This window comes from Anguilla anguilla, chromosome 7 (genome assembly GCF_013347855.1).
Source record: "Anguilla anguilla isolate fAngAng1 chromosome 7, fAngAng1.pri, whole genome shotgun sequence".
NCBI classification, from domain to species: Eukaryota; Metazoa; Chordata; class Actinopteri; order Anguilliformes; family Anguillidae; genus Anguilla; species Anguilla anguilla.
Genome location: NC_049207.1, coordinates 19,332,373 through 19,355,190, shown reverse-complemented (window position 1 = coordinate 19,355,190; position 22,818 = coordinate 19,332,373). Strand labels below are relative to the sequence as shown.

The 22,818-nt window shown below is 45.0% G+C and overlaps 2 protein-coding genes and 1 long non-coding RNA gene across 8 annotated transcripts; 2 read left to right on the top strand and 1 right to left on the bottom strand.

Moving 5' to 3' along the window:
- Positions 1-452: 452 nt before the first annotated feature.
- On the bottom strand, positions 453-7,579 carry LOC118231448. The gene is made up of 3 exons (XR_004766065.1): positions 7,525-7,579; positions 3,934-4,095; positions 453-972 (listed from the first exon to the last, which is right to left on the bottom strand). It is a non-coding gene; the product is annotated as an uncharacterized LOC118231448 (long non-coding RNA).
- LOC118231447 (leucine-rich melanocyte differentiation-associated protein) lies at positions 1,028-4,602 on the top strand. Of its 2 annotated transcripts, none has more exons than XM_035425253.1 (5): positions 1,028-1,127; positions 2,600-2,827; positions 3,236-3,418; positions 3,496-3,573; positions 4,009-4,602. In XM_035425253.1, exons 2-5 carry the CDS (start codon positions 2,670-2,672, stop codon positions 4,151-4,153), a joined length of 564 nt encoding a protein of 187 aa, XP_035281144.1. In that variant the 5' UTR covers positions 1,028-1,127; positions 2,600-2,669; the 3' UTR covers positions 4,154-4,602. The 2 variants fall into 2 exon arrangements, with proteins under 2 accessions (XP_035281144.1, XP_035281145.1); XM_035425254.1 differs by having other exon boundaries at positions 1,045-1,127; positions 2,604-2,827.
- Positions 5,304-22,259, top strand: aco1 (aconitase 1, soluble). Of its 5 annotated transcripts, none has more exons than XM_035425247.1 (21): positions 5,304-5,424; positions 11,367-11,489; positions 12,399-12,567; positions 12,951-13,088; positions 14,685-14,754; positions 15,020-15,203; positions 15,381-15,520; positions 16,241-16,412; positions 16,855-16,955; positions 17,177-17,293; positions 17,412-17,571; positions 17,893-18,028; positions 18,313-18,397; positions 18,480-18,636; positions 18,879-19,003; positions 19,116-19,220; positions 19,311-19,453; positions 19,605-19,752; positions 19,889-20,011; positions 20,241-20,426; positions 20,746-22,259. In XM_035425247.1, the coding sequence occupies exons 1-21, from the start codon at positions 5,409-5,411 to the stop codon at positions 20,860-20,862; spliced, it is 2,715 nt and encodes a 904-aa protein (XP_035281138.1). In that variant the 5' UTR covers positions 5,304-5,408; the 3' UTR covers positions 20,863-22,259. The 5 variants fall into 5 exon arrangements, with proteins under 5 accessions (XP_035281138.1, XP_035281140.1, XP_035281143.1 ...); XM_035425249.1 differs by lacking the exon at positions 5,304-5,424 and adding an exon at positions 6,420-6,562; XM_035425252.1 differs by lacking the exon at positions 5,304-5,424 and adding an exon at positions 7,658-7,682.
- The last annotated feature ends 559 nt before the right edge of the window (positions 22,260-22,818 follow it).

Sequence of the window (22,818 nt, the reverse complement as noted above, 5' to 3'; positions counted from 1 at the left end):
AGCTCCTGGAGACCTTGAGAGGCTCTGTAAGAAGGCGAAAGGGAATTTCTTGTTCTCAGCAGAAAAGCATCCCCGGATAGGGATTTCAGCTCCCAACCCCCTCCCCCTGTCACTGTGAGGCTCTTGTACTACCCTGCCATGACCCTTGACCTCTCTTCTGTTCTCCTAATGCTCTCTTGGAAATGAGGGGGTGGGGGGGGGGGGTGTCAGAACGTGCCCACATCCCCTCCTACTCCTCAAGCTGGGGCCCCTTTCAGGTCAGCCACAGGTTCACTGGAATACCAACTGACCTCAGAAACTTACCAATTCCCTGTGCTGTATATGAAGCAAGTGGTTCTTATTTCATACACTGCCATGTAGAAAGTAGCACTAAAACTTTAAAGCAGTAAAAATAGTCAAAATAAAAATGAAGAAATTCTTAGTCAAAAATGCTGCATCAAAATTGCCTTACAAGGCCTTACAAAATAAATTACTGTTTTTAGCTATTACTCTTGAACTATATATGTATCTTGACATGTATCCATGGAAAAATATTGGGGATCTCGAAGACACATGCTACTCCCACCACCATCTTCAACTGTGCACATGATCACTTGAGGGCTTGACTTCAATATTGTGCTATTTAATCTGATGATAAAGCTTGTGTTTTCCTTTCTGAACATAAATACTCCACAAAATGATGTCAGATTAAACTAGATGGGTAGTTTATCAATCCGAACACTTCTTCTGGGCCTAATTGGACAGACAAATTACAGCATGGTGACTTAGGAAGTCCTTCCATAGCAAAACAATCAAAATAATTTTGTGACCAGTCTAAAATTAAACCAGTAAAATCGAGTAAATAGCCTCGGCTATATTGATCTGCCGTTGACCCCTTCACGAAGCTGACCACTTCACGAAGCTGACCCCTTCACGAAGCTGACCACTTCCTCCAAGGTGCCTGGCTTTGCTGGGCTGCATGCGCACTGCGGCCTGAGGGAAAGAGTTAAAGTACAATGTGATTATCCAGATCTTGTGATCCAGGGCTCCACCATGAAAGAGTTCTTTTCTTGTACAGTGAGCGGGCGGCTGCTGTGCAGTACGCAACCACGGGCGACAGCAGCTTTCCTGGAACGTTAGGAAACCTGGTGAGTCGAACAACATTTAAATATGTAAAGTGGAACATAAATGTAATATGGAAACATGTTTCCTGGTACATGCTAGCTATTGCTTTCCGTGGTGTTTCAGCATTCTTTAGCAACAAAGTAAAAAAAACATCTTGGAAGGATGATGTTTGAGTTGCATTATTCTTGATATTCTGAACATGCAATAGAATATTAGAATGCTTGATACAGTATTTAACGGCTGTTTTGGTAGGTCCTTTTGAATGTCTAGATTCTCAGTCAAACTTTTTTAATTCATTCATTCGTAGTGTCATCATGCCAGTAAGATTTTCACTGATACATCAATAGGATCCAAAGAAATTAATACAACTGGCTGTGTTAAACTGTGAAAACAGATAATGACATTGTTTGTGAGTGTCATGAAGATATTATCGGAAATATCCTTCCCTCATTTTTTCAGCTAAGATTTTCACATTAACTCAACTTTTTATTTTTTCGCCATATACAAATGTTCCTGCTGTTGTTGTTCTGTAGATTTTACATTGGCTCCTTGTATTATATCTGTACTAGTGTTCATTTTTCACCTTTGATATGAGAATGAATGAATTCAGTTTTCATGCAGCATTGGAATTTGGAGGATGACCAGTTTCCAGTTTGTATCCATAAATAAAACAAACCCCTTATTTATGTGAAATTGAATTTTGATAAGTCTCTTAAGGTAATTAACATATCCATTCAAACCAGTTCTTGTTGAAAGCATCATCTTGTATTCAGCTCTAAACTCATGCTGTCTTCTAAAAATACTTCTGTGAGCCACCATTGTAGGACAAGCTGGTATTTTCATGCTTCATGTTTTTCTACTGGGTCATTACACCAGTCATGGGATTATTTCTGCATCTGCATTCTGATCAGTATGACATGTTTACAAAGGTCTGAAACATAATACACATTCCTTCCAACAACTTCTAAGGTTTTGCAACAGACATTATATTTCCAATAAGTAAAACATTACTGTTTTGGTCAATATTTCAGAGCAAACAGTGGTGGTCAATAAACAAGTAAATGGACTGCATTTATATAGCGCTTTTATCCAAAGCGCTTTACAATTGATGCCTCTCATTCGCCAGAGCAGTTAGGGGTTAGGTGTCTTGCTCAAGGACACTTCGACACGCCCAGGGCGGGGTTTGAACTGGCAACCCTCCGACTGCCAGACAATCGGTCTTACCTCCTGAGCTATGTCGCCCCACAAGTGCAAAAGCATTGAACAATATCATCTGATATGGATGTAAATACCCTCATTTTAAACCTGACAGACTGCACCTCAACCTTATATTCATTGTTTTCATGGTTTTAGTTCAAATCCATTGTGCTGGAGTACAGAGCCAACAGAACAAATGTCCCAATACTGCATTTAGTTTTTTTTGCATTTTAATTCATTTTGAATGACAGTCTTCCATGGTAATTTATTATTGCTTGTTTCTTTTCTTTTTGAAAAGACAGTACTGTAATGTTTCTGGGGTCCTGAGTTCTGAGGGGTGTGCTGCAGGAGCTTCAAGCTCTTGCGCCATGGAGGCAGGGGCCACGCCCATCAACCCAGGCCAGGAGCAGGGACTGCGACGCCTCTCCTTCGCCTACCAGGGCCTCTCAGAGATCCCCTACGACAGCATCCTGGAGCAGTGCGAGACACTGGAAGTGCTGGACCTCAGCTACAACACGCTGGAGGAGTATCCTTCTGCACCCCCTGCACACGCACTGGGTGTGGTCATCTGTGTGTGTGGGATTTATGTACAAATGTCCTCTGTTCAGGTCGTTAGCCATAGCCTGTTCCCCTTCATTCCTGCATATATCAGGGTGAAGGTTATTTTGTAAAAGCTGCAGGTACGGCATGTGCATGTCCCACAACTACATAGAAACCACGGGGCTACAACTATGCATTCCATTTGGGGATACATATATTCATTTCACTTTGAATGCTGAGCCATATTGTGCTGTGTGGAAACTCACTATTGCTTCCCACTGTCATAAAATGCCTGCTTTAATTTCATTGTACTGAGTGGCAAATACGTACGCTACTTTCTCCCCCTATAAGAGATCACTTGTGCATTTATCCTCCCTTAATTCAGATGATAACGGAGCCCAGCTCTCCTGGGGGAACTGGAGAAGCTCAGCACGCTCATCCTGGACTCTAACAACTACAATTCCCACGTCAAGTTCCCCTACATGCCCAGCATCACTACCGTTTGGATCAACAAGAACAAGATTAGCAACCTGCCCATCTTCGTGGAGGAAATCAGCAGGAAGTTCCCCAATATAAAGTGAGCACTGGATCACCCCTATACTGTGGCCTTGGGGATGAGGCAGTCCAGTCTGACCATTTGCCCTCTCTTTTCAGGATTCTAAGTATGATGAACAACGAGGCGGCTCCCAGCTACTTCAATGGAGGGACTTTGACACAGTACATTGATTACAGGTAAACTGAACAGTTACTCTGTGGAGGCTGTCTGTGATTTAAATGACCTTTCACAAGTTTGGTTGTTCGCCATGTTTGCCTTTTCATATTTTTGACTGGAATACAGTACTCCCATTTTTGATATATTTTTGACTAACAAACTGAACCTCCTTTTTTTATATATTTGCATTTCTCCCTCTTTCCAAAGAGTACTTTTTTAGGTACTGTTGTTATCTGTGCAACACTCCTTCTCTAACTCATTTCACATTTTAAAAAATAGTTTTGCATGTTCTGTGGAAATAACACTCCTTTTTTGCAAATCTTTAAATACATCCGACTGTTGAGGTGCCGATAATATATTGTTCATTTTATATACAATACCTTTATGTGTTGTAATCCATGTTTATGATCATTATGGTGATGTTCTGATGGGCATGTTGGCATTCCTCCCCTCAGGCAGTATGTGATCAGTCAGATCCCCAGTCTGGAGGTACTGGATGACACAGAGGTGCTGGAGCAAGAGCGCATGCAAGCCAAGAAGACCTACAGGATGCAGAGGATAAAAGACAACTGCAAGAGGAAGAAAGAGCTTCACCGCTGATCCCATCACAACTGCCGGCTGTTTGGCTTTCCTCTGAACTCTGAATTCTACTTTCAAGATCTTTTCATCTGAAACGGAAGACTGTGCAATTTAAGATTTAACATAAATAACCGTTGTTGCTTGGATTTTTGGTTCCAGAAGGGGGCGGGTGACTTAAAAGAAATCTGAGATTCTGTTTCTTTTTTTTTTTACAAAATCTAGAAGGAAGATTTATTTATTTCGACCAGGATTTATTTTTGAGTGGCAATGTTAGCAATTTTGTTAAATACCTGAAGTTATTATTAATTGTCTTATGTGAGAAGGATGCACATTTGAGTATTTCGCCTTTTATAAATGATTGCATATATCTAATCACATTTTAGGATGTATACTCTTTTCAGAGTGAAAAAAAATCTGGAATGTATGTCGTTCAGTTTGGGGACAAACAATGCTTTTCCCTACAATCACAAGGCTTAGTCAGCTGAGTGCCTTATTTTTCAAACATGTAGCTGTTTTCTGCAAGATAGATCCTTCCAGATTTTAAGTGTGCTTGTCTGTAGCAGCTGGCCTCACAGAACAGCTTGAAATCAATTGTGGACAAATGGTGTGTAAGTTACTATGTACAGGGAAGAGCAATACTTGGCATGAGCTGTCATTTTTAGACCAATGCTTATTTGATATTCCAGCCTTCTTCAGAATTCTGACTCAAGGTTCTTTTGGCGGAGTGTTCTAAATGATATGCTACTTTCCTGTCAAAACGTTCACTCTTGCAGTCCACAACAATAACAGTAGGGGGCACTCGTACTCTGGGAAGACAAAGCCTGAAAAGAAGCAATACAGGGCATTTGATTGTATTTTTATTAGTTGAAAAAAATATACATAATTATATAATATACTATAATATATAAAATTATATACTGCCACTGAGCTTTCTTCAACACCTCTGATGAGTGTTTAAACATCTCATCTCACATAAGTGTCGAAAATGGCAAACAGGAAGTCAGCTAAACATCTTGATGGCAGATATCAACTTCTTATTTATTGCTGCTTTGACATCTTCCATAAAATATCAAAACTGAATGTGTTTCTTACTGGCACTTTTACTCGGAACCAAACTAAAGGGCAAAGATAAACTATCCTATATTGGCATTGCTGTTATGTGTTAAGCAGATTGGGACAACAGTGTGGTGAAATACGCTGGCAGAAGTGTGTGCCATGTCTAACTGAAATCAGACTATTCAGGCTGTATTACGCAGGAGCATTTGCAAGACCCAGCATGCTATCGAATAGAGGTAACTAGAATTGACTTCATTAATAAGGAAAATATTTAAATTTGCTAAATTAAAGAACCTCAAAATATTTTCACCATACCCAATTTCTCCTCATGTGTTTGGCTAGGCTTTTTTTGGTAATCATAAGAACATGAAAGCATGTTCTGTCAAAGAAAAAAAAAGTGATAACTAATTTCAGAATGGCAAAAAACAACAACCGAGTACACAATTTTAGCCGTAAAAATTGTGGCTAAGTATTTACAAAGGTGGATTATTTGTTGTGTCCTTTACCATTGTTTTCTTTAGCAGCAATGTACAAAATTGTAAGACTGGAAAAATCTGACATTGGAAAGGGCAAAGTTCAAGGATGAATTTATGGATCGTATTGTAGAATGGCTTTCCTTATTGTTTTGGAAGCTTATGAAACAAGACTTTAAAAATGCCTATATAGTTATACCCATGTAACAGAGCCAATATGTTGGCTATACACACAGGCCTAGGAAATGTATGGTTCCTGCTGAACTTGCACTGACCTTTGGTATAGTTTTCTAGTAAGGTATAGCTGATAAGAAGTAAGCTGAATCATTACCGTAATATCTGTAATATACATGAAACAGAATTCAATTGTGAACAACTGCCTTGAAATTAGCTGTGATGAATATATATATATATATATATATATATATATATATATATATATATATATACACACACATATATATATATATATATATATATATATAGAGAGAGAGAGAGAGAGAGAAGTCTTCCAGATGTGCGATACTACAGGCAGAAACCCGAATACTCTTTAATTTCCTTTATGTCTATTCTACCTCCTTGCCCACAGGAAGCTAAGCAATAGGCCTATTTAGTGCAAGTAGAGTGCGCTGTAAATACGTAAAAAAACATGCTGTCGACTACACATACAAATTATACAGCAAATAACTATGGCTTGGTTATGGTGATTGTTTAAAAGTTGCGCACAGATTGTGGATATTACCGCTATGTAGTCATAGCAATGCACTGTGTAAGAGTGAGTCACATGACTGAGATTTTTTTCGAGGAGGCGCGTCGCTGGAGTAGGCTAGTCATTCGCTTCTGTCTTAAGATAGCCAAGGACACCTGATAAGACACCTGTCCACTAGCTTGTCAACTGAAGGTAATATATTAAAATAGCCCGTATTTAGCTGTCGCTAGTTAAATAAATGCTTTGGTGTGAGAGACGTTACTTTCGCGTGGGGTTTGCTAGCTGGCTAGCATTAGCCACCATCACTTGAGGATATCACGTTATTAACAGCACCGGCACATGATGCGGTTTTTCAGTTAACTTGCTAACTTTAGCATTCGCGCTAACTGTTAACCGGGACTGCACTCTTTAGTCGGCTGTGTTTTCAGACATTTCTGTTACGAGAAACCTGACTAACTAGCTGGAATGTTACATAGCTACTATTCTGCGAGCGAGCAAGCTGCCTAGCTACGTGGTTTGGATTTTAGCTGGGTGGTTAGACTAGCCAACTTTATGTTAACAATGTTAGCTAACTTGCTAGTTGTCATTGGGAAATTGGCTGCTGTAGCTGCAAACTATTAATTAGATCGTATTAGCGAATATCTCAAGTTAGATTGCTTTGCCTGGTTGTAATTTACAATAAGGCTATTCGTGCATTCATTCTGTTGCTAGCTATCTGGCGTGCTAGCTAGCTAGCTGTCTAGCTACTTTCGCAAATTATGCAAAGCATTTTACTATTCTTATTAGCTGTATGGCGTGTGCTAGCTAGTTAGCTGACCAGTGAGTTTGCTCACTAACCGACGATGACTGTTACCGGTGGCCAGGATACTGCGAATTATTCTGCCAAATAGGAAATTACGGAGGTGTGTTAAGGCCAATATAAATTATTGATCAGCCTAACTTTGTTTACTGCAAGTAAGATTCTGATAACATCAGACCATGTAACTAGACTAGCCGCGTATTTAACTTTAAGCCAACGTTACTTCCGAAGCCTGCTTAGGTAGACACAGCATGCTAAGAGACTATTAGATTGCATTGGCAGTGTCAAAGTAGACCTTGCCCTTTGGCTGAGTAACCTAAGACATTGTCAACATTTGATGCAGTTTAATATTTACCTTCCCGCTGTCTCTTTAGTAGCATAGCGCAAGAGTTGTAATAAGCACGAAGAAGAACAGGGTACTCTGTCGATGTGCATTCAGGTTTATTAGCTGCATTCCAAAATAATAATGCAAAACATAAGGGTGGGGTTGCTTGGACACATACAGGTGGGAAAGTACGTAATATAAAAACATAGGTTACTGCTGTTTTTGAACCGCCTGTGCCAAAAATATTGACTTTGTGTTACTCAGTTGTTGAACCAACACCATTATGTCCTGTACTGATACACTGTTGGTGAACGTGACTTTGCAAGCAGAATTCTGGAAGCATTGAATTTGAAAAAGATTAGCTGGTTTGATGTTTTTGAGTGATGGAATACGCTAATATTATGGAGATATAACAATCGGAATGACTGTCATTTATCTGAGGCTGTCACTGTTTGTGTTATGTAACTGAAATCAGCTTTGCATTGCTGTTTACCAACACATGAAAAAGGGTCTGAGGTTACATGAGGGTACACGCAGTGTGTGGCTGAGCTGTGTTTAGTACCGGCGAAGTCCCCACGGGTCCTCTCCGATATCATAACAGACTTGCGTTCTCCGCTCCTCACTAGAGCAGCAGCTGGTGTCTACAGTGGGCTGACATGCATGCCAGATTGTACTATAAATAACATTAGGAAATGTATTCTTATCCTAACTTAAGCTGACCTGTACAGGTTATTCTTCAGCAGCAAAAGGTTTGCTACTTGAAGCATAGTTAATTGAAAATATACCATTCACAATTTCATTCACTTCATTCGTTCACTTGTCTCTTTGAATGTAGCAGTGGCTTACTGTTTACTTTCTGTTGCAGTGAAATACTGTTTTTTTTTTTTGGAATTCCTGTGGTATTTTTATGGGTGAGCAATGCAATCTTTCATGAAAGGCTCTGGTGTGTCCTCGGAGGTATAGTGGCTCACCCTGATTATCTGGTTGCTTCATGCAACAGGACAGACAGGGTCTGCTTGGTTAGTAGCTAGAACCCAAGTGCATTGTGGTGGAGATCTTGTTGATAATATGAAATGGAAAAAAGAGAAAACTGAGTAATTGACAGTGCATGTTATCGTTCTCCCCTTGCACAAAATGGCCTGGTTTCCTTGTTTGGTAGCTGGATTAGTGGTTGGCCAACAGGTCACCTTCTAATTACCTGCTTGACTACTCTGGCATTCATTTTTCTTAAGATTAGATTTTCAATGTTTTTGCATAGCTATGCATTCAAATAAAGGACATTTTTGTGTTTTTCTCATAAAAGTGTGTTTTTATGAACATTGTGTTAATAGGGTTACAAAATTTTGGGAATATTCACATGTAAAGATTTTTCCACAGGACATGTTTCTGGAAATTTCAGAAAGTTTCTGGAACTTACTGGAAATTTTATGACCCCTTGCAGCCCTAGTTAACAGTTTGAATGAGCTGCTGATTCCTGCCACAGTTCTGTGAAGGATGCAGTTGGCCTGAACGGTTTTCCTGAACTAGTAGTATGTATTTTCCCCGTAATTAAGACTGTTAAACAAAACTGCAAATTGTGCATCATTTGGACCTTTTATAAGTATTTCAAGAAATGCTAAATAAAAAAACATAATGAAGTTTTTCTCTCCTTCTCAGATAATTATTCTTTCCCAGTCAACATAATGAACACATTAATTGGTCATTTTCTGAGTGAGCATGTAAAAATATTTTATGTAGCACCGATGGTTGCTACATAAAATTTCACAATACATTAAATATTATATATTTGGGAGTTGCTGGGTGGCTCGCCTCGTTAAGGCACTGCTCTAGTGCACGGATGAGGCCCCGTGGTCTGGTGCCAGTTCTGGTCCAGTGCAGACAGTGGTCAGTAGCCCCAAAGGGAAATGCCCAGTCGGTTCTAGCATCACACAGAGATGGGAGGGTTTTAGTTGGTGGGGTGGTAGCATGCAGCTATCACTGTGCACTGTCCCCTGCTGTTTGATTGGCTGCCTGCAAATCCACCCATTCATCCGCACATGAACAGTCTTCCTCCAGCTCATGTTCAGTGCAAGTGGACTTGCGCTCTGCGGTGTGATAAGAAGCAGGTGCTGATGTCATGACAAGGCTTGGAGGAGACAGGAAAGCTTGCTTGCGCTCCCCGAAATTGATAGCGGAGGTTTCAGCAACAAGCACTGTTAAAATGACTGAGCATTCCAAATTGGGGAGAAAAGGGATAATAATCGTAAATACTTTGATATGCAGAATTGTTTTTGAGCCTCTCAGAAACCAAGAGCACAACATTGCATATGAATGCACCACTAGCCTTTGCTTGCTTGCTTTCTTTTTTGAATACTTCATTTCTGGCATTTCTGGGCGTATGAGCGCGTTGTTTTTTGGGGAGAGAGAAAATTGTCTAATTTAGAACATAAGGTAGTCCGCACAGACCCTGAAGTATCTAAGCACATTGAAATGGTTTGGAAGGCTTGGTAGAATGTTTTGATAGTGCAGGTGTTGTAAATCAGATATTGGTGCATTTGATAGCGAAGCAGGGCATCACAGGATTCCTTTGTCTGAGGAGGCGAACGTGAGGTGTGCTGCGAAGTGTTTGGATGTTATATCATGCCAGATTTTATCAGGAGGGGTTTTTAGGTTTAGTGAGAGGTGAACGTACCATCTTGAGTCTTTGGTGAGTTTCTGAGGCTGATGCATAGGATGTGCAGTATGTGCTCTTTTTCTGAGGTGAAAATGGCAGGAAGCTGCATTTGAAACGGAAAGATGCATTTATCTGTAATGAGCAGAATAGGAGGGCTTGAGCCATAATGTCTGACTGTCTGATAGCCTGTTTTCTCTCAGCATCCATCTTTTTACATTACATTACATTTATTTAGCAGACACTTTTATCCAAAGCGACGTACAAAATTACGTCTCCCTTGAGGAAGTTTAGTCATTCTATTGTCCACTGGCATATTTGGGTATGCTCCAAATTTTTGTAATCTTACACCATTTGGTTGCACTGCGATCGGAATATTCATCAACCTGCCCAGGGACTACAGATGAAAATTAGCCTGTATGGCTAAATATGGCACATTTACATGGTGCATCTAAGTTCTCATTTTTATTAATATGCAGTGTCTCTTTCTTAAATAAAATAAACCAAAAAAAAAAAAAAAATACAGGTGGATCCTTTCTGGGAAATTGCTGCTTTTGTTGTCGTCCGAGCGTTCCCTGGAAGGGAGTAGCCTATCTGGTGAGCTGGGTTATTCCACATCACCCCAGACACCATGGTTTAGATTTGAACTGAGATTTTCTTACATCAACTCCAAAATAAACTATCCTGTAAAGGGGCGGAGATAAGTCTCGGTCCCTCTCTCTGAATAGCGGTTGGTGTGCTATCTCCGGTGGTGTGATCCCAATTGTCACGTACCACTCCTTGGCTTTTGGCCGGGGCTCAAGTATTTTGGTGTTAAATAGAGCCAGAAAAACAGTGTCTCTCACTGGCAGGGGGATTGCTCTCAGCCTGCAGACCGAGCGGCTTTAGCATCAGCCTGTCTCAGAGTGGCAGACGCTGAGTCTGTGGAAGTGGGGTTGCCTGGTAATTTCTGCAGCTTATGTGCTCGGGGAACTTTGAAACGCTCCCGTTCAATTACAGCGGCTTTCCCCGTCACGTGAGTTTGTTTTAAAGACTCGTGCCGCGGCTGGATTACTGTTTTGCTGTCGAGCTGTTGCTGTTGGCCAATGCTCAAAGGCTGGGGAGAGTGAAGGCGCAGAAGGTTTTGTGTTTATGGGGTCTGATGATATAGTGCCTTGTGGAAATTGCCGTTGCGTGCGATGATGGCTTTGGCAGAGTGATAATCGCTCTGCTTCTCCCTCAGGTGATCGAGTCGGAGCGTCCGTAGCCATGAGCAACCCCTTCGCGCACATCGTGGAGGCCCTGGACCCACAGAAACCTGAGCACAAGTTCTACAACCTGTCCAAACTCCAGGATGCCAGATACAGTAAGTTCTGAGAACAAATCTTGTTGTCATGGAAAATTTATTCAAGTTGTATGTTAAAAGAGCAATATATGCCCTAGCTATGATATAAGTACCTAACTACCTACTTCACTTGACTTAAGGCACAAATTGATTTATGTATTACATTACATTACAGGCATTTGGCAGAAATTTGGTATAAATTGAATGCAATGCAATGTAAATGCAGTGTAAGTCGCTAATGCCTGTAATGTAATGTAATCAAGGGTTGACACTTTAACTTTTAATAACAATGGTTGTTTTATAGTATCTGTCTCCTCAGTCCTTCAGTGCAGATTCAGGGTTGTAGAATGGCAGACCAAACTTAGACCAGAGTAGCAGCTCAAATTTGTGATTGGAGCTCACATGGTGGTAAACCGGAATGAGATAGCAGTATCAGCTTTTATGACGGGTGGTGTGGTCGGCTTGCATCTGTGGAGCAGTCCAGGTGAACCGTTCTGCTCCGGCTTATTTCAGAGCAGCCCAACTCTTACATGCCATTTCTGAGAACTACCCTGTCTACATGTATGAAATGGTGCAGAATGTTTTTGTGCCATGGTCTTCATTAAAGACTGAGCCTTTAGCAGCCAGACCTGGGTGAAGTGCATATTTTATATACTTTGACTCTTCAGATCCTGGTAAAATTCAAAAAGACTTGCAAGTCCTAGAGATGGACTATTCAACAAAACTGAAACGCACAAGCATCTGAAAGAATTTTGTGCTCAATACAGGACATATATTTTTCATTTGGGGTTACGTATAGACATTTTACTGGTGTCAGAAAGGTTAGCCTGTCTGGCGTAATGTATTTGAAGCAGGCGTGTTAGCACCGCGAGGCTCGCGCAGGTAGCAGTAAATCAGCACGGTGCGGTGAGCGGCTGTTGTGCCCCACAGCCCGGCTGCCCTTCTCCATCCGGGTGCTGCTGGAGGCGGCGGTGAGGAACTGCGACGAGTTCCTGGTGAAGCGGGCGGACGTGGAGCGCATCCTGAGCTGGGCGGAGGCTCAGAGCCAGAGCGTGGAGGTGCCCTTCAGGCCCGCCCGGGTCATCCTGCAGGACTTCACGTGAGTCCCGTCCCCTCTGCGCCAGGGCACGCCTCTCCTACAAACCATTATCGTCTCCATCACACCTGCCTTTATGAGACCGCACGCCCGGAGCAGTGTCATTAAGCGCTTGTTTTGTTGGGGAATAATTGCTACTCCAGAGACCTAACCGAAAACACATTTTACAGAAGGGTTTTTAAAACCGTAATTTTCTCCGTTTGAGGGGCTATTATTAGTGGTTGTTCAGCGGTTGCGGTTAAAGCTCCGTTTGAAATGAATAGCTGGAAAGCTCATGGCCTTGCTTGATGCGATGGTTTTGGAAGAGGCTGCTGTTTCTCTGCCCGTGGGGCAGGGGGTGCTGTGCGGGCTGCGCTCACTCCCGTTCTTTGGCTCTCCTCTGGCAGCGGGGTGCCGGCGGTGGTGGACTTCGCCGCCATGCGCGACGCCGTGAAGACGCTCGGGGGGGACCCCGAGAACATCAACCCCGTGTGTCCCGCAGACCTCGTCATAGACCACTCCATCCAGGTGGACTTCAACAGAAAGCAAGTCTTCCTCTTTTCCCTTCGTAAGCGCGATGGCTTTGTGGTCATGGCCTTTTTGTACGGTACGATGCAACTTTTAGTTTATTTTAGTGTGGGTGATGGAAACAGACAGAGCAGGTGTTTCTGTGAATGATTGTAATTGTAGTTCCCAGCCAAAATTATTTATTTATTTATTTGTTTGTTTGTTTTTAGGAGAGCAGGAAAGTCTGAACTCCTTATGTATTTCTTCACTTTATTCTGACAAGGGGAAAGCAGAGAGAGTTATAGAGTAGGGGTCACATGTCAGGAGGAGCCAATGGCTGGAAAGCATACGCCACATACTGTCCCAAAGCTGTGATTATGCGTATATATCTTACAGTGCACATCCTTTATGGACCTGTAGCCTATGCGATCTGTCTGTAAAAGATGCCCTGCGGTGATTGATTTCTGGAACGAACGCTTGGAATGTTTTGGGCTTGTACGTGACGAATGGGGATTTAATGACCTTAAATTTACTGGCAGTGCGGAACGCGCTCCCCCTCTCATGTCCTCAGAAACACGACGGCCATCCTGCCTCTTGTCAGCAGCCTGGGGGCAGGAAGTGAGGTCATGATTTATCTAAGGCAGCTGGAGGCGTGAGCCAAGTCCGAGCACGGCCTCGCTCGCAAAACAAAAAATGACCAAGTGGGATGTGCTGAAATCACCATGGCAATGGATCACATGGTGCAACTCGCAGTGCATGTTAAACACACTATTCACTGTTCTCATGCTGAGTTGGGAGGAGGGGTGCTCCGTTTGAAAGCATTGTTGTTTTTAATGTTTTTGTGCCTACTCGGCTGTGTCCCTGCAGGGATTTGCTGCAACTGAAATCCTCTGAAACCAATGGATTTCACAAAATTGATATCTTCTGCACTCTGTTTTTTTTAAGAACCTTTTTCTGATGAACGTGGGGTTTTAAATCTGTATCAGAATGATAGCTGTCTTGTCGAAGTGTGTGGTACAGCCCAGTTTCCTGTATCCCCCCTGCTTCTGCGCTTGGTGGTATGTTCTGCAGGGTGGGCGGTTATGAACTTTGGTCCGCAGTGATGTTGAAACTCTTAGGCCTGTTGAGCCACTCGGTGTAAATGTCACAATGGCACAACACTCTCTAAGACCACCGGCCTTTGCACCATGTCCTTCTGCGTGTCCGTGCTACCATTGCATCAGGCCCCCACCGCGCCAGAATTTCATCACTGATTACAAACAGGCCCCAGATTTACTGCTTTAATTCCAGTTTAAAGCCAACACAAAGTATTATCATATTAAGAGAGGGACTGGGGTTTCATTAGTCCATGGGCTTGTTGTTATTTAAATGTGTTAAATAACACATTTTCCATGAATTAAAGGTCTTCTGTTCTCCGCTTGGACTCCATTCACAAAAGGCATCTAATTATTTTTGTAGTTTGGCACAGCCGGTGTTTCTGTTCTGTGCTGAGCTCGGTTTTCCTGTGCAGGGCTGGTGTTTGCCCATGTTGTCTTAAATGGGAACACAGGCTACCGTGTCCTGTGCTTGCGGTCATAACCCAATCGGTTTGCTTGCACGGTGGGAAGTTAACAAGTCCCCTATCCTCCTCCCAGGTCTGATAGTCTGCAGAAGAACCAGGATTTGGAGTTTGATAGAAACAGGGAACGCTTTGAGTTTCTAAAGGTAAGCTTTAAAACGGAATGCTGGGATGAGAAACTTGGAGGAAGATGGAAGGGTGGTTTAAATCAAATGTTTATTTTTATTGATGTCAGAGGCTTGTTTCCCTCCATTATGAATTCTGCCTTACTGATGACGTGAAGCTACTGAACATTTTTTACATACCAATAAGAAGTTTGCCTGCAAGTCGGCGCCATTGTCTCGGTGCATAGGCGATGCTTTGAAGTCATTGGCTGAGTCGTTCTATAACTGCGATGCTATTGGTCCACAGTGGGGCTCCAAAGCCTTCAGGAACATGCGGATCATCCCCCCGGGCTCCGGCATCGTGCACCAGGTCAACCTGGAGTACCTGGCCAGGGTGGTCTTTGACCAGGACGGGTTCTACTACCCCGACAGCCTGGTCGGCACGGACTCCCACACCACCATGATCGACGGCCTGGGCGTGCTGGGCTGGGGTGAGGTCCTCGTTCTCCCGCTCATCGCACTTCGCACTGACCCAGACTGCACTTCCCTCTCTCTTCAGCTCTGTGTGACTTAGCTTGCGTAAGATTGAGGAAGTGGGCAGTGGTAATTGTTGGGAGGTGCTGTTAGTGGGAGGGGTTTGTAATGACTTTGTAATGTGACCTCTGCAGGAGTGGGTGGTATTGAGGCGGAAGCTGTGATGCTGGGCCAGCCTATCAGCATGGTGCTGCCTGAGGTCATTGGCTACAGGGTGCTGGGCTCTCCAAACAAGCTCATAACCTCCACAGACATTGTGCTCACCATTACCAAGGTAGGATGTGCTGGTTGTCTGAGTGGTATAGAAATGAGACCTGCGTCCTGCAATATGAGCTGGTCAGAAAATTGCTGTTTTTCTGGTGGCTGGGTGGCTCATTCGGTTAAGGCATCACGCTGTGGTACATGGATGAGCCTCACAATCTTGGATCGAATCTTGACTGTGCTAGTGCCGGCTGGTTGGTAACTCCATTGAACAGCGTGCATTTGGCATCAGGGTATGGGACGGTTGAGTCGGCTTCGGGTCCCCATTTCTGCACTATCTAGTAACTCCTGGGTGCTCGTGGATCCCGTGTTAAAGCTGCAAATAAAAGGTCTTCCTCCAACTCCACGCTATGCAAGCTTTGCTGTAGCCTGAGATGTGAAAATAAGCAGCTGGCGACACTATGTTTTTTGGAGGGAAACTGCTTGTCTGCACTCCCCCAAATCCGCACTGTGGTTTGGGCATGCACACGGCTCTGGTTTCGGATAATTGGGCATTCAAATTAGCGTGGGAATTGGAGAAGTGCAGCCCCACATTAGGCGCCAAATTAATGTTTTTTAAAAAGGAGGGGGAAAGAAAACTGCTATTTTTGGTAATCTAGTGGGCTGCTTGCTTCAGTTATAGGCTCTATTACAGGCCTATGGGTCATCATGCCTGGTTTTATTTTGCTGGGCACACTGGGAGTTTGGTTATTTTTGTGTATAAAATCCCCTCCCCTCTTCCCTCTTCCCCCAGCACCTTCGCCAGGTGGGCGTGGTGGGGAAGTTTGTTGAGTTCTTCGGGCCGGGCGTGGCCCAGCTGTCCATCGCTGACAGGGCCACCATCTCCAACATGTGCCCCGAATACGGCGCCACAGCCGCCTTCTTCCCCGTGGACTACATCAGCATCAAGTACCTGGAGCAGACGGGTGAGCGTCACCTCAGAACAAAGCACCGTCTCCTGTCGGCAGCACTGCTGATCTCAGATCAGTGATTAGCACTGTGCTGATCAGCTGTGTTCAGCTGGCTGAGTGCTAATCAGATTTTGGCATTTGGTGTCAGTGGAATGTGTAATGAGGACGAGTTACACAACAAAGTTGCTCCTATTTGACCTTTCATGCAGCTAGCGTGATGTTGGAGCTCCCTCTCCTGGGTGAAGCTGGTACTTCTCAAATACCATGTCTAGGTTTTTTACGGTATTTGTTGAAAGTGGTTCCTCATTGAAACGTTTCATGTGTAATGAAGAAATGCAGTTGCTTGTAGTCTGAAATGTGCCGAATTTATAGCTCAGAGTGAGTGATTTTGCTTGTTATTATTTGGAATTATCCTTCCTTGACTTTTTTTGCCTGAATTTTATACATGGTGTTTCAGGAAGAGATCCGGAGAAGCTACAGTACATCTCTCAGTACCTGAAAGCAGTGAGCATGTTCAGAGACTACAGTGATGCTTCACAAGATCCTGAATTCACGCAGGTACAGCTTTCAAACAGCCAGTTTATTGGGCACTACAGAGTAGATATCTGGACTGGCCTCTCACATCGAGAAACAATGTTAATTGGATCTCAGCGTATATAATAATGTAATAATTGACTCAGCACTGAAGTGATGACGAATACTATTATTTGAAATGTTGGGTGATAACGATTCCATATCCAGAATGCCTCAGTGACACTGCTGTGTATTTCCGAGCGCAGGTGGTGGAGTTAGACCTGGGCACAGTTGAGCCTTGCTGCAGCGGGCCCAAGAGACCTCAGGACAAGGTGTCCATGTGCGACATGAGGAAGGACTTCGAAGCATGTCTCGGGGCTAAGGTAAAATCCCTAACGGCTTCTACGGTCAACCAGCAACCTTCTCTGTTTTTGTACGTGTGATACTGTGCAACGTGACCTTTCCTGAAGGCTCTTGGTTTGCTGTTCGGTGTCGTTTCAGCAAGGGTTTAAGGGCTTCCAGGTGGCCCCCGCGCACCACAACGCCTCGGTCTCGTTCAAGCACGGCGGCGCGCAGTACTCGCTCTCCCACGGTTCTGTGGTCATCGCCGCCATCACGAGCTGCACCAACACCAGCAACCCTTCCGTCATGCTGGGGGCCGGTACGTCCCGCTGAGTGTGCACCAGCACGGTACCGTCAGCTGCTAATCTGATAGTCCAGTGTGTTCCCTGGTCTTTGGGTTTAGTGCTTTTTAAGTGTGATTCAGTAATAGGATTGGGAGCAGAAGAGCCAATAGATATAGAAGCTGTTGCTCTGTTTAATTATCAATGCAGCATATTTCTATGGCTTGCAGTTGTGCTCTATATTCTATGTGAATGTGGTGAGTGTATAATGCCCTTAGCAGACTTGGTCATGCTGTAGTAACCAATGTTGTGGGGACGTTGCGGGGACGTTGATGCGGCGTTCTCTCTGCGTTTCCCAGGGCTCCTGGCGAAGAAGGCCGTGGAGGCGGGGCTGAGCGTGAAGCCGTACATTAAGACCAGCCTATCGCCCGGCAGCGGGGTGGTCACATACTACCTGAAGGAGAGTGGGGTCATGTCCTACCTGTCCCAGCTGGGGTAAGGACCTGCCTCAGTAACTGTGTGTTTGTGTGTGTGCGTGTGTGTGTGTGTGTATATATTTATATACTGTGCTACTATATCTTGTACCACTAGGTGGCAGTATACATCTTGTAAAGAATTGTTTTCCTTTACATGTCATTGATGTACTAACATTAATAATATGTTTGATAAATGTGCATTGTGAGCATTTGGGAGGCATGGTTCCAGTTACTGCTGTTTACTGGTGCTGAAGGACTAGTTCAACCTTTTGAAATGCAGTGCTGGACTGTGTCTGCTCTCAGGTTTGAGGTGGTGGGGTATGGCTGCATGACCTGCATAGGGAACAGCGGTCCTCTTCCAGAGTCTGTGGTGGAGGCTATTACTCAGGTACGCTCAGGCACACACTCATCTAGTACACGTGCGCGTCTGTCGAGCAGTGCCTGACTGTGACCGGTGTCCTTCTCCTCAGGGAGATCTGGTGGCCGTTGGGATCCTGTCCGGAAACAGGAACTTCGAGGGCCGCGTCCACCCCAACACCCGCGCTAACTACCTGGCCTCGCCGCCGCTGGTCATCGCCTACGCCATCGCCGGAACCATCCGGATAGACTTCGAGAAGGAGCCTCTGGGTGAGAGGGCACAAAAAACAGCCGTACAGGAAGCTGACACGCATTTCTCACAAATGCAGGGGTAGATGGGTAATGTAGTTTCTCAGTGCAGGTGCTCAATCCATGTCATAGAAAGTGCTTTCAGTAAATCTGTAAGTGCAGCTAATTCTTCAGAAAAGGACTGGGCCAGTATCCGTCTCTACGGTGAAGGCGGCTTCGGTTGTGCTTTCGGCTGAGACTGATGGACACGTGTCCTGTCCCAGGTGTGAACGCTAAGGGGAAGGAGATCTTCTTGTCGGACGTCTGGCCCACGCGTGAGGAGATTCAGGCTGTGGAGAGGCAGTATGTGATTCCCGCCATGTTCAAGGAGGTCTACGAGAAGATAGATGTAAGGCTGCATACACTCAAAGAGTTCAAAGGTCTGTGGCACACATGCCGAGATTTAGTGAATGAGTAAGTGAATGTTGCCATGATGGCTGTGTGTGTGTGTTTGTTTGTAGAAAGTGAATGAGCGATGGAACAACCTGAAGGCTCCCTCTGACAAACTGTATACCTGGGATCCCAAGTCCACCTACATCAAGTCTCCGCCCTTCTTCGACGGCCTGGTACGCAGTCGTTTAGCTCGTTTAAACATCGCCGGTTTGCACAGGTCACTTTCCGTCAGTCAAAGCTCAACTCCAGTTTGTTCTCACCAGACCAAGGAGCTGAAGCCACCCAAGTCCATAACGGACGCGTATGTGCTGCTCAACTTCGGGGACTCTGTGACCACGGACCACATCTCCCCTGCAGGGAACATCGCGCGAAACAGCCCTGCAGCGCGCTACCTGACCAGCAGGGGGTGAGCTGCACCCTTCGCTCATTTCTGTGTGTCTGCAGAGCCCTAGACCTGCGTTTTTTTTCTTCAGAATTTCTGCTAATGGTAAATAGCAGTAATGATAGGGTAGCTGGTCTTGTGAGTATTTTTCACGCCACCGTTTTCATTCCCGCAGCCTGAACCCGCGAGATTTTAACTCCTACGGATCTCGCCGTGGCAACGACGCGGTAATGGCCCGGGGAACCTTCGCCAACATCCGGCTCTTCAACAAGTTCCTGAACAAGCAGGCGCCGCGCACGCTACACCTGCCCTCCAATGAGACGGTAACTCTAATATGCTACAAATGAAGTGGCTGTCTACAGTGGCTCTCAGCCCGTTAGCGCTGAGCTGCTAATGTGTGCGTGTGTATGGTGTGTAAGCGCTCTCTCTCTCTCTCTCTCTCTCTCTCTCCCGGTGCAGCTGGACGTGTTCGACGCTGCGGAGCGCTACCAGCAGGCCGGCGTTCCGCTGCTGATCCTGGCGGGGAAGGAGTACGGGTCGGGCAGCTCCAGGGACTGGGCGGCCAAGGGCCCCTTCCTGCTGGTACGTCCTCTCTCTACTTCTGCCCCTTTCTGCAAGTGCGGTATCACTTTCTCACAATTATTCATGTAAATGATCTGACATTGCAGTGGTGGTTATCTAATGGGAACACACAAGCTGGTTAGCATGTGTCAGTCAGTTGATTACTTTAAGAGTCCATAAGGGAATGCAGTGCCGTGCTGTGGGAAGAAAGAGCAGGTTGCATTGTGCCCGGTGTTCTGGTGTCCTGCAGGGCATCAAGGCGGTGCTGGCGGAGAGCTACGAGCGGATCCACCGCAGTAACCTGGTTGGCATGGGGATCGTCCCGCTGGAGTACCTCCCCGGACAAACCGCCGAGTCCCTGGGGCTCACGGGCCGCGAGCGCTACAACATCGTCATGCCCGAGCCGCTCACCCCCAGGATGATCATCGACATTAAGGTATCGCCCACTGCACTCTGAGACGGCCCACTGCACTCTGAGACGGCCCACTGCACTCTGAGACCTCCCACTGCACTCTGAGACCGCCCCCTGCACTCTGAGACCGCCCCCTGCACTCTGAGACCTCCCACTGCACTCTGAGACCTCCCACTGCACTCTGAGACTTCCCACTGCACTCTGAGACCTCCCACTGCACTCTGAGACCTGTAGTAAAACATGTAGTCTTAAAGGACATGACTGTGCTCATGACCGAGTCCTCTGTGCTGCTGCCCCTGCCCAGTAGCAGTGATTAGACTGTGCTGTGTTCTTGTTCCCCCAGCTGGACACGGGGAAGAGCTTCCAGGCCCGGATGAGGTTCGACACGGACGTGGAGCTCACCTACTTCCACCATGGCGGCATCCTCAACTACATGATCCGAAAGATGAGCGACAAGTAGAGGGGGAGAGTCCGCAGACAGAGCAAAAACGGCGGACTGTGGACGCAGCACCATTCCAGAGAGAGAGAGAAGGGAGAGAGTGGGAGAGAGAGAGGGGGAAAGATGGAGAGAGAGAGTGAGAGAGAGAGAGAGAGTGGGAGAGGGAGGGAGAGAGAGAGGGAGAGAGAGGGAGAGAGAAGGAGAGAGAGAGAAAGGGAGGGGGAGAGAAAAAACATTCTCAAGGATGAGCTGGCACTTTAAAGCATGTCTCTTCTGTTTTGGTCTTTTTTTTTTTGTAGGAAATATCAGAGTTCTGTTAACACATGTCGCCCTGCACCATCATGTTAGTAACCTAGGTATCACAGTCTGGCTTCAAATCCTACCTCATGCTTTGCCAAGTTCCCCAGCAGAAATAATGTAGTTTGAGTGTCTACTGCAGTGTGCCCTGTTTGTCAGTCTCGTTTACTTTTTTGTTTCTTGTAGGGATCCTGCCATAAATTTGTGTTTCTTCCCCCACGTAGTGTCTCTCTGATGTGGATGGCACATAGAACAGTAATGGGTGAGCCTACACTAATGGACAGCAACAGTGGGACAGAGCAGTGTTGTGTGACTCCCACTGGAAGTTGGTGGACAGTTTGGATTGCCATAGTAGCCTCTGTCACACTGCCACTGGGTCACAGGCCAGTTCAAATACAAGAGATGCACAGAAAAGGCTGGGAAGTGGGCAGACATCCAGTTAGCCAATAGCTATAGGAGCCGGTTGCATAAATGATGGAAGATGGAAAATGTGTACCATCTGTAGATGGATGCATACACGCATGCTGTTATTTTTACAGATTCAAAGTACTGTATGCATATGTTGTTTAATGTAGGCATTCACATACAGGAAGCAATGTTTACCTTGAATGTTTATGGCTCTGTATACAGATTCATGCATTTTAGGACAATGGGTTGGGGGGGACTATTTTTCGAAGTGCCTACATTTTTGCAGCCAATGATGTGGACACCAAAGGCTTGTTTTTTTTAAAGACTTGGCAAATTTGTCAGCCGTGGAATTGTGGCCTCCTGCACTTTGCATTCGCGTTTCCATTTCCCCCGCAGCCCAGAGCGGCCTGGTGCTGTGTACTGAGACTGAGACCAGACTGTGGATCCACACACATGCGCAAAGGGTGCTAATATATCTGCTCCACGCTGGTCCATGACGTTCAGGAAGCGTTCCCATACAGAGCTCATCAAGAGCTCATTCTGCCCTTGCGTACTCTGCAGTGAACTCTGCTGTAACCTTGACATTCTGCCATAGAACTGCTGCTCTCCCTGTTACCCCTACCGATCATGCAATTAAAATACCCTCCCGTACTGCGGTGGCGCTACGGTTCTAACCTGAAGCCAGAATAAAAGTCTTTTTTTTCCCTTGTCAACTGTTTCCTTGTGTTTAATCCTTCTGAAGGTGTCCTCGACTCATTTTATCAACTTATTATACAAAGCGACTAAAAACGGCTGTACTCAGTGTCTCGTAGACATCTGAAACCCATGTATGTTATTACAGATTTTTCCTGGTTAAGAGTAGGTTACAGTAATCATGCGCCAGTAGGCAATGCCCGGTTCTGGAAAATGGACAAGTGTCTATATTTGTCTATTCAATGTTTATTCACTTCCTAATGTATGACTAAACTTGGGTTTGTCCTTACTGTTATTATAAGAATTATGTTTAACCCAGGAATATCACTCAAGTACTTCCTTGATTAGCTTGTCTTCATTTTCACTAAAAGGATGCAAACAAAAAAGATGTAAATTCAACCCAGGTGGAAAAATGTGAACCAAAGGCTTAATCGCTGTGTTTAGCGAAGTTGTTCTCCCGGTCATTCAGGAAGTTGAGTGGTATTTTGGTAGGATTAATGGTCAGGCCTATAGTTTGTGCTCTTGCACTGATCTTTTGAGGGAAAACGTGCCTTGACAGCTTGGCATGCCTTGTGGTTT

Coding starts and splice junctions, on each gene's coding strand:
- LOC118231447 (XM_035425253.1), top strand. CDS start 2,670: ATGGAGGCAGGGGCCACGCCCATCAACCCAGGCCAGGAGCAGGGACTG. Junction 2,828..3,235: donor AGCTACAACACGCTGGAGGA/GTATCCTTCTGC, acceptor CAGATGATAACG/GAGCCCAGCTCTCCTGGGGG. Junction 3,419..3,495: donor AGGAAGTTCCCCAATATAAA/GTGAGCACTGGA, acceptor CTCTCTTTTCAG/GATTCTAAGTATGATGAACA.
- aco1 (XM_035425247.1), top strand. Junction 16,956..17,176: donor AAGATCCTGAATTCACGCAG/GTACAGCTTTCA, acceptor TTCCGAGCGCAG/GTGGTGGAGTTAGACCTGGG. Junction 19,454..19,604: donor CGCTACCTGACCAGCAGGGG/GTGAGCTGCACC, acceptor TCATTCCCGCAG/CCTGAACCCGCGAGATTTTA.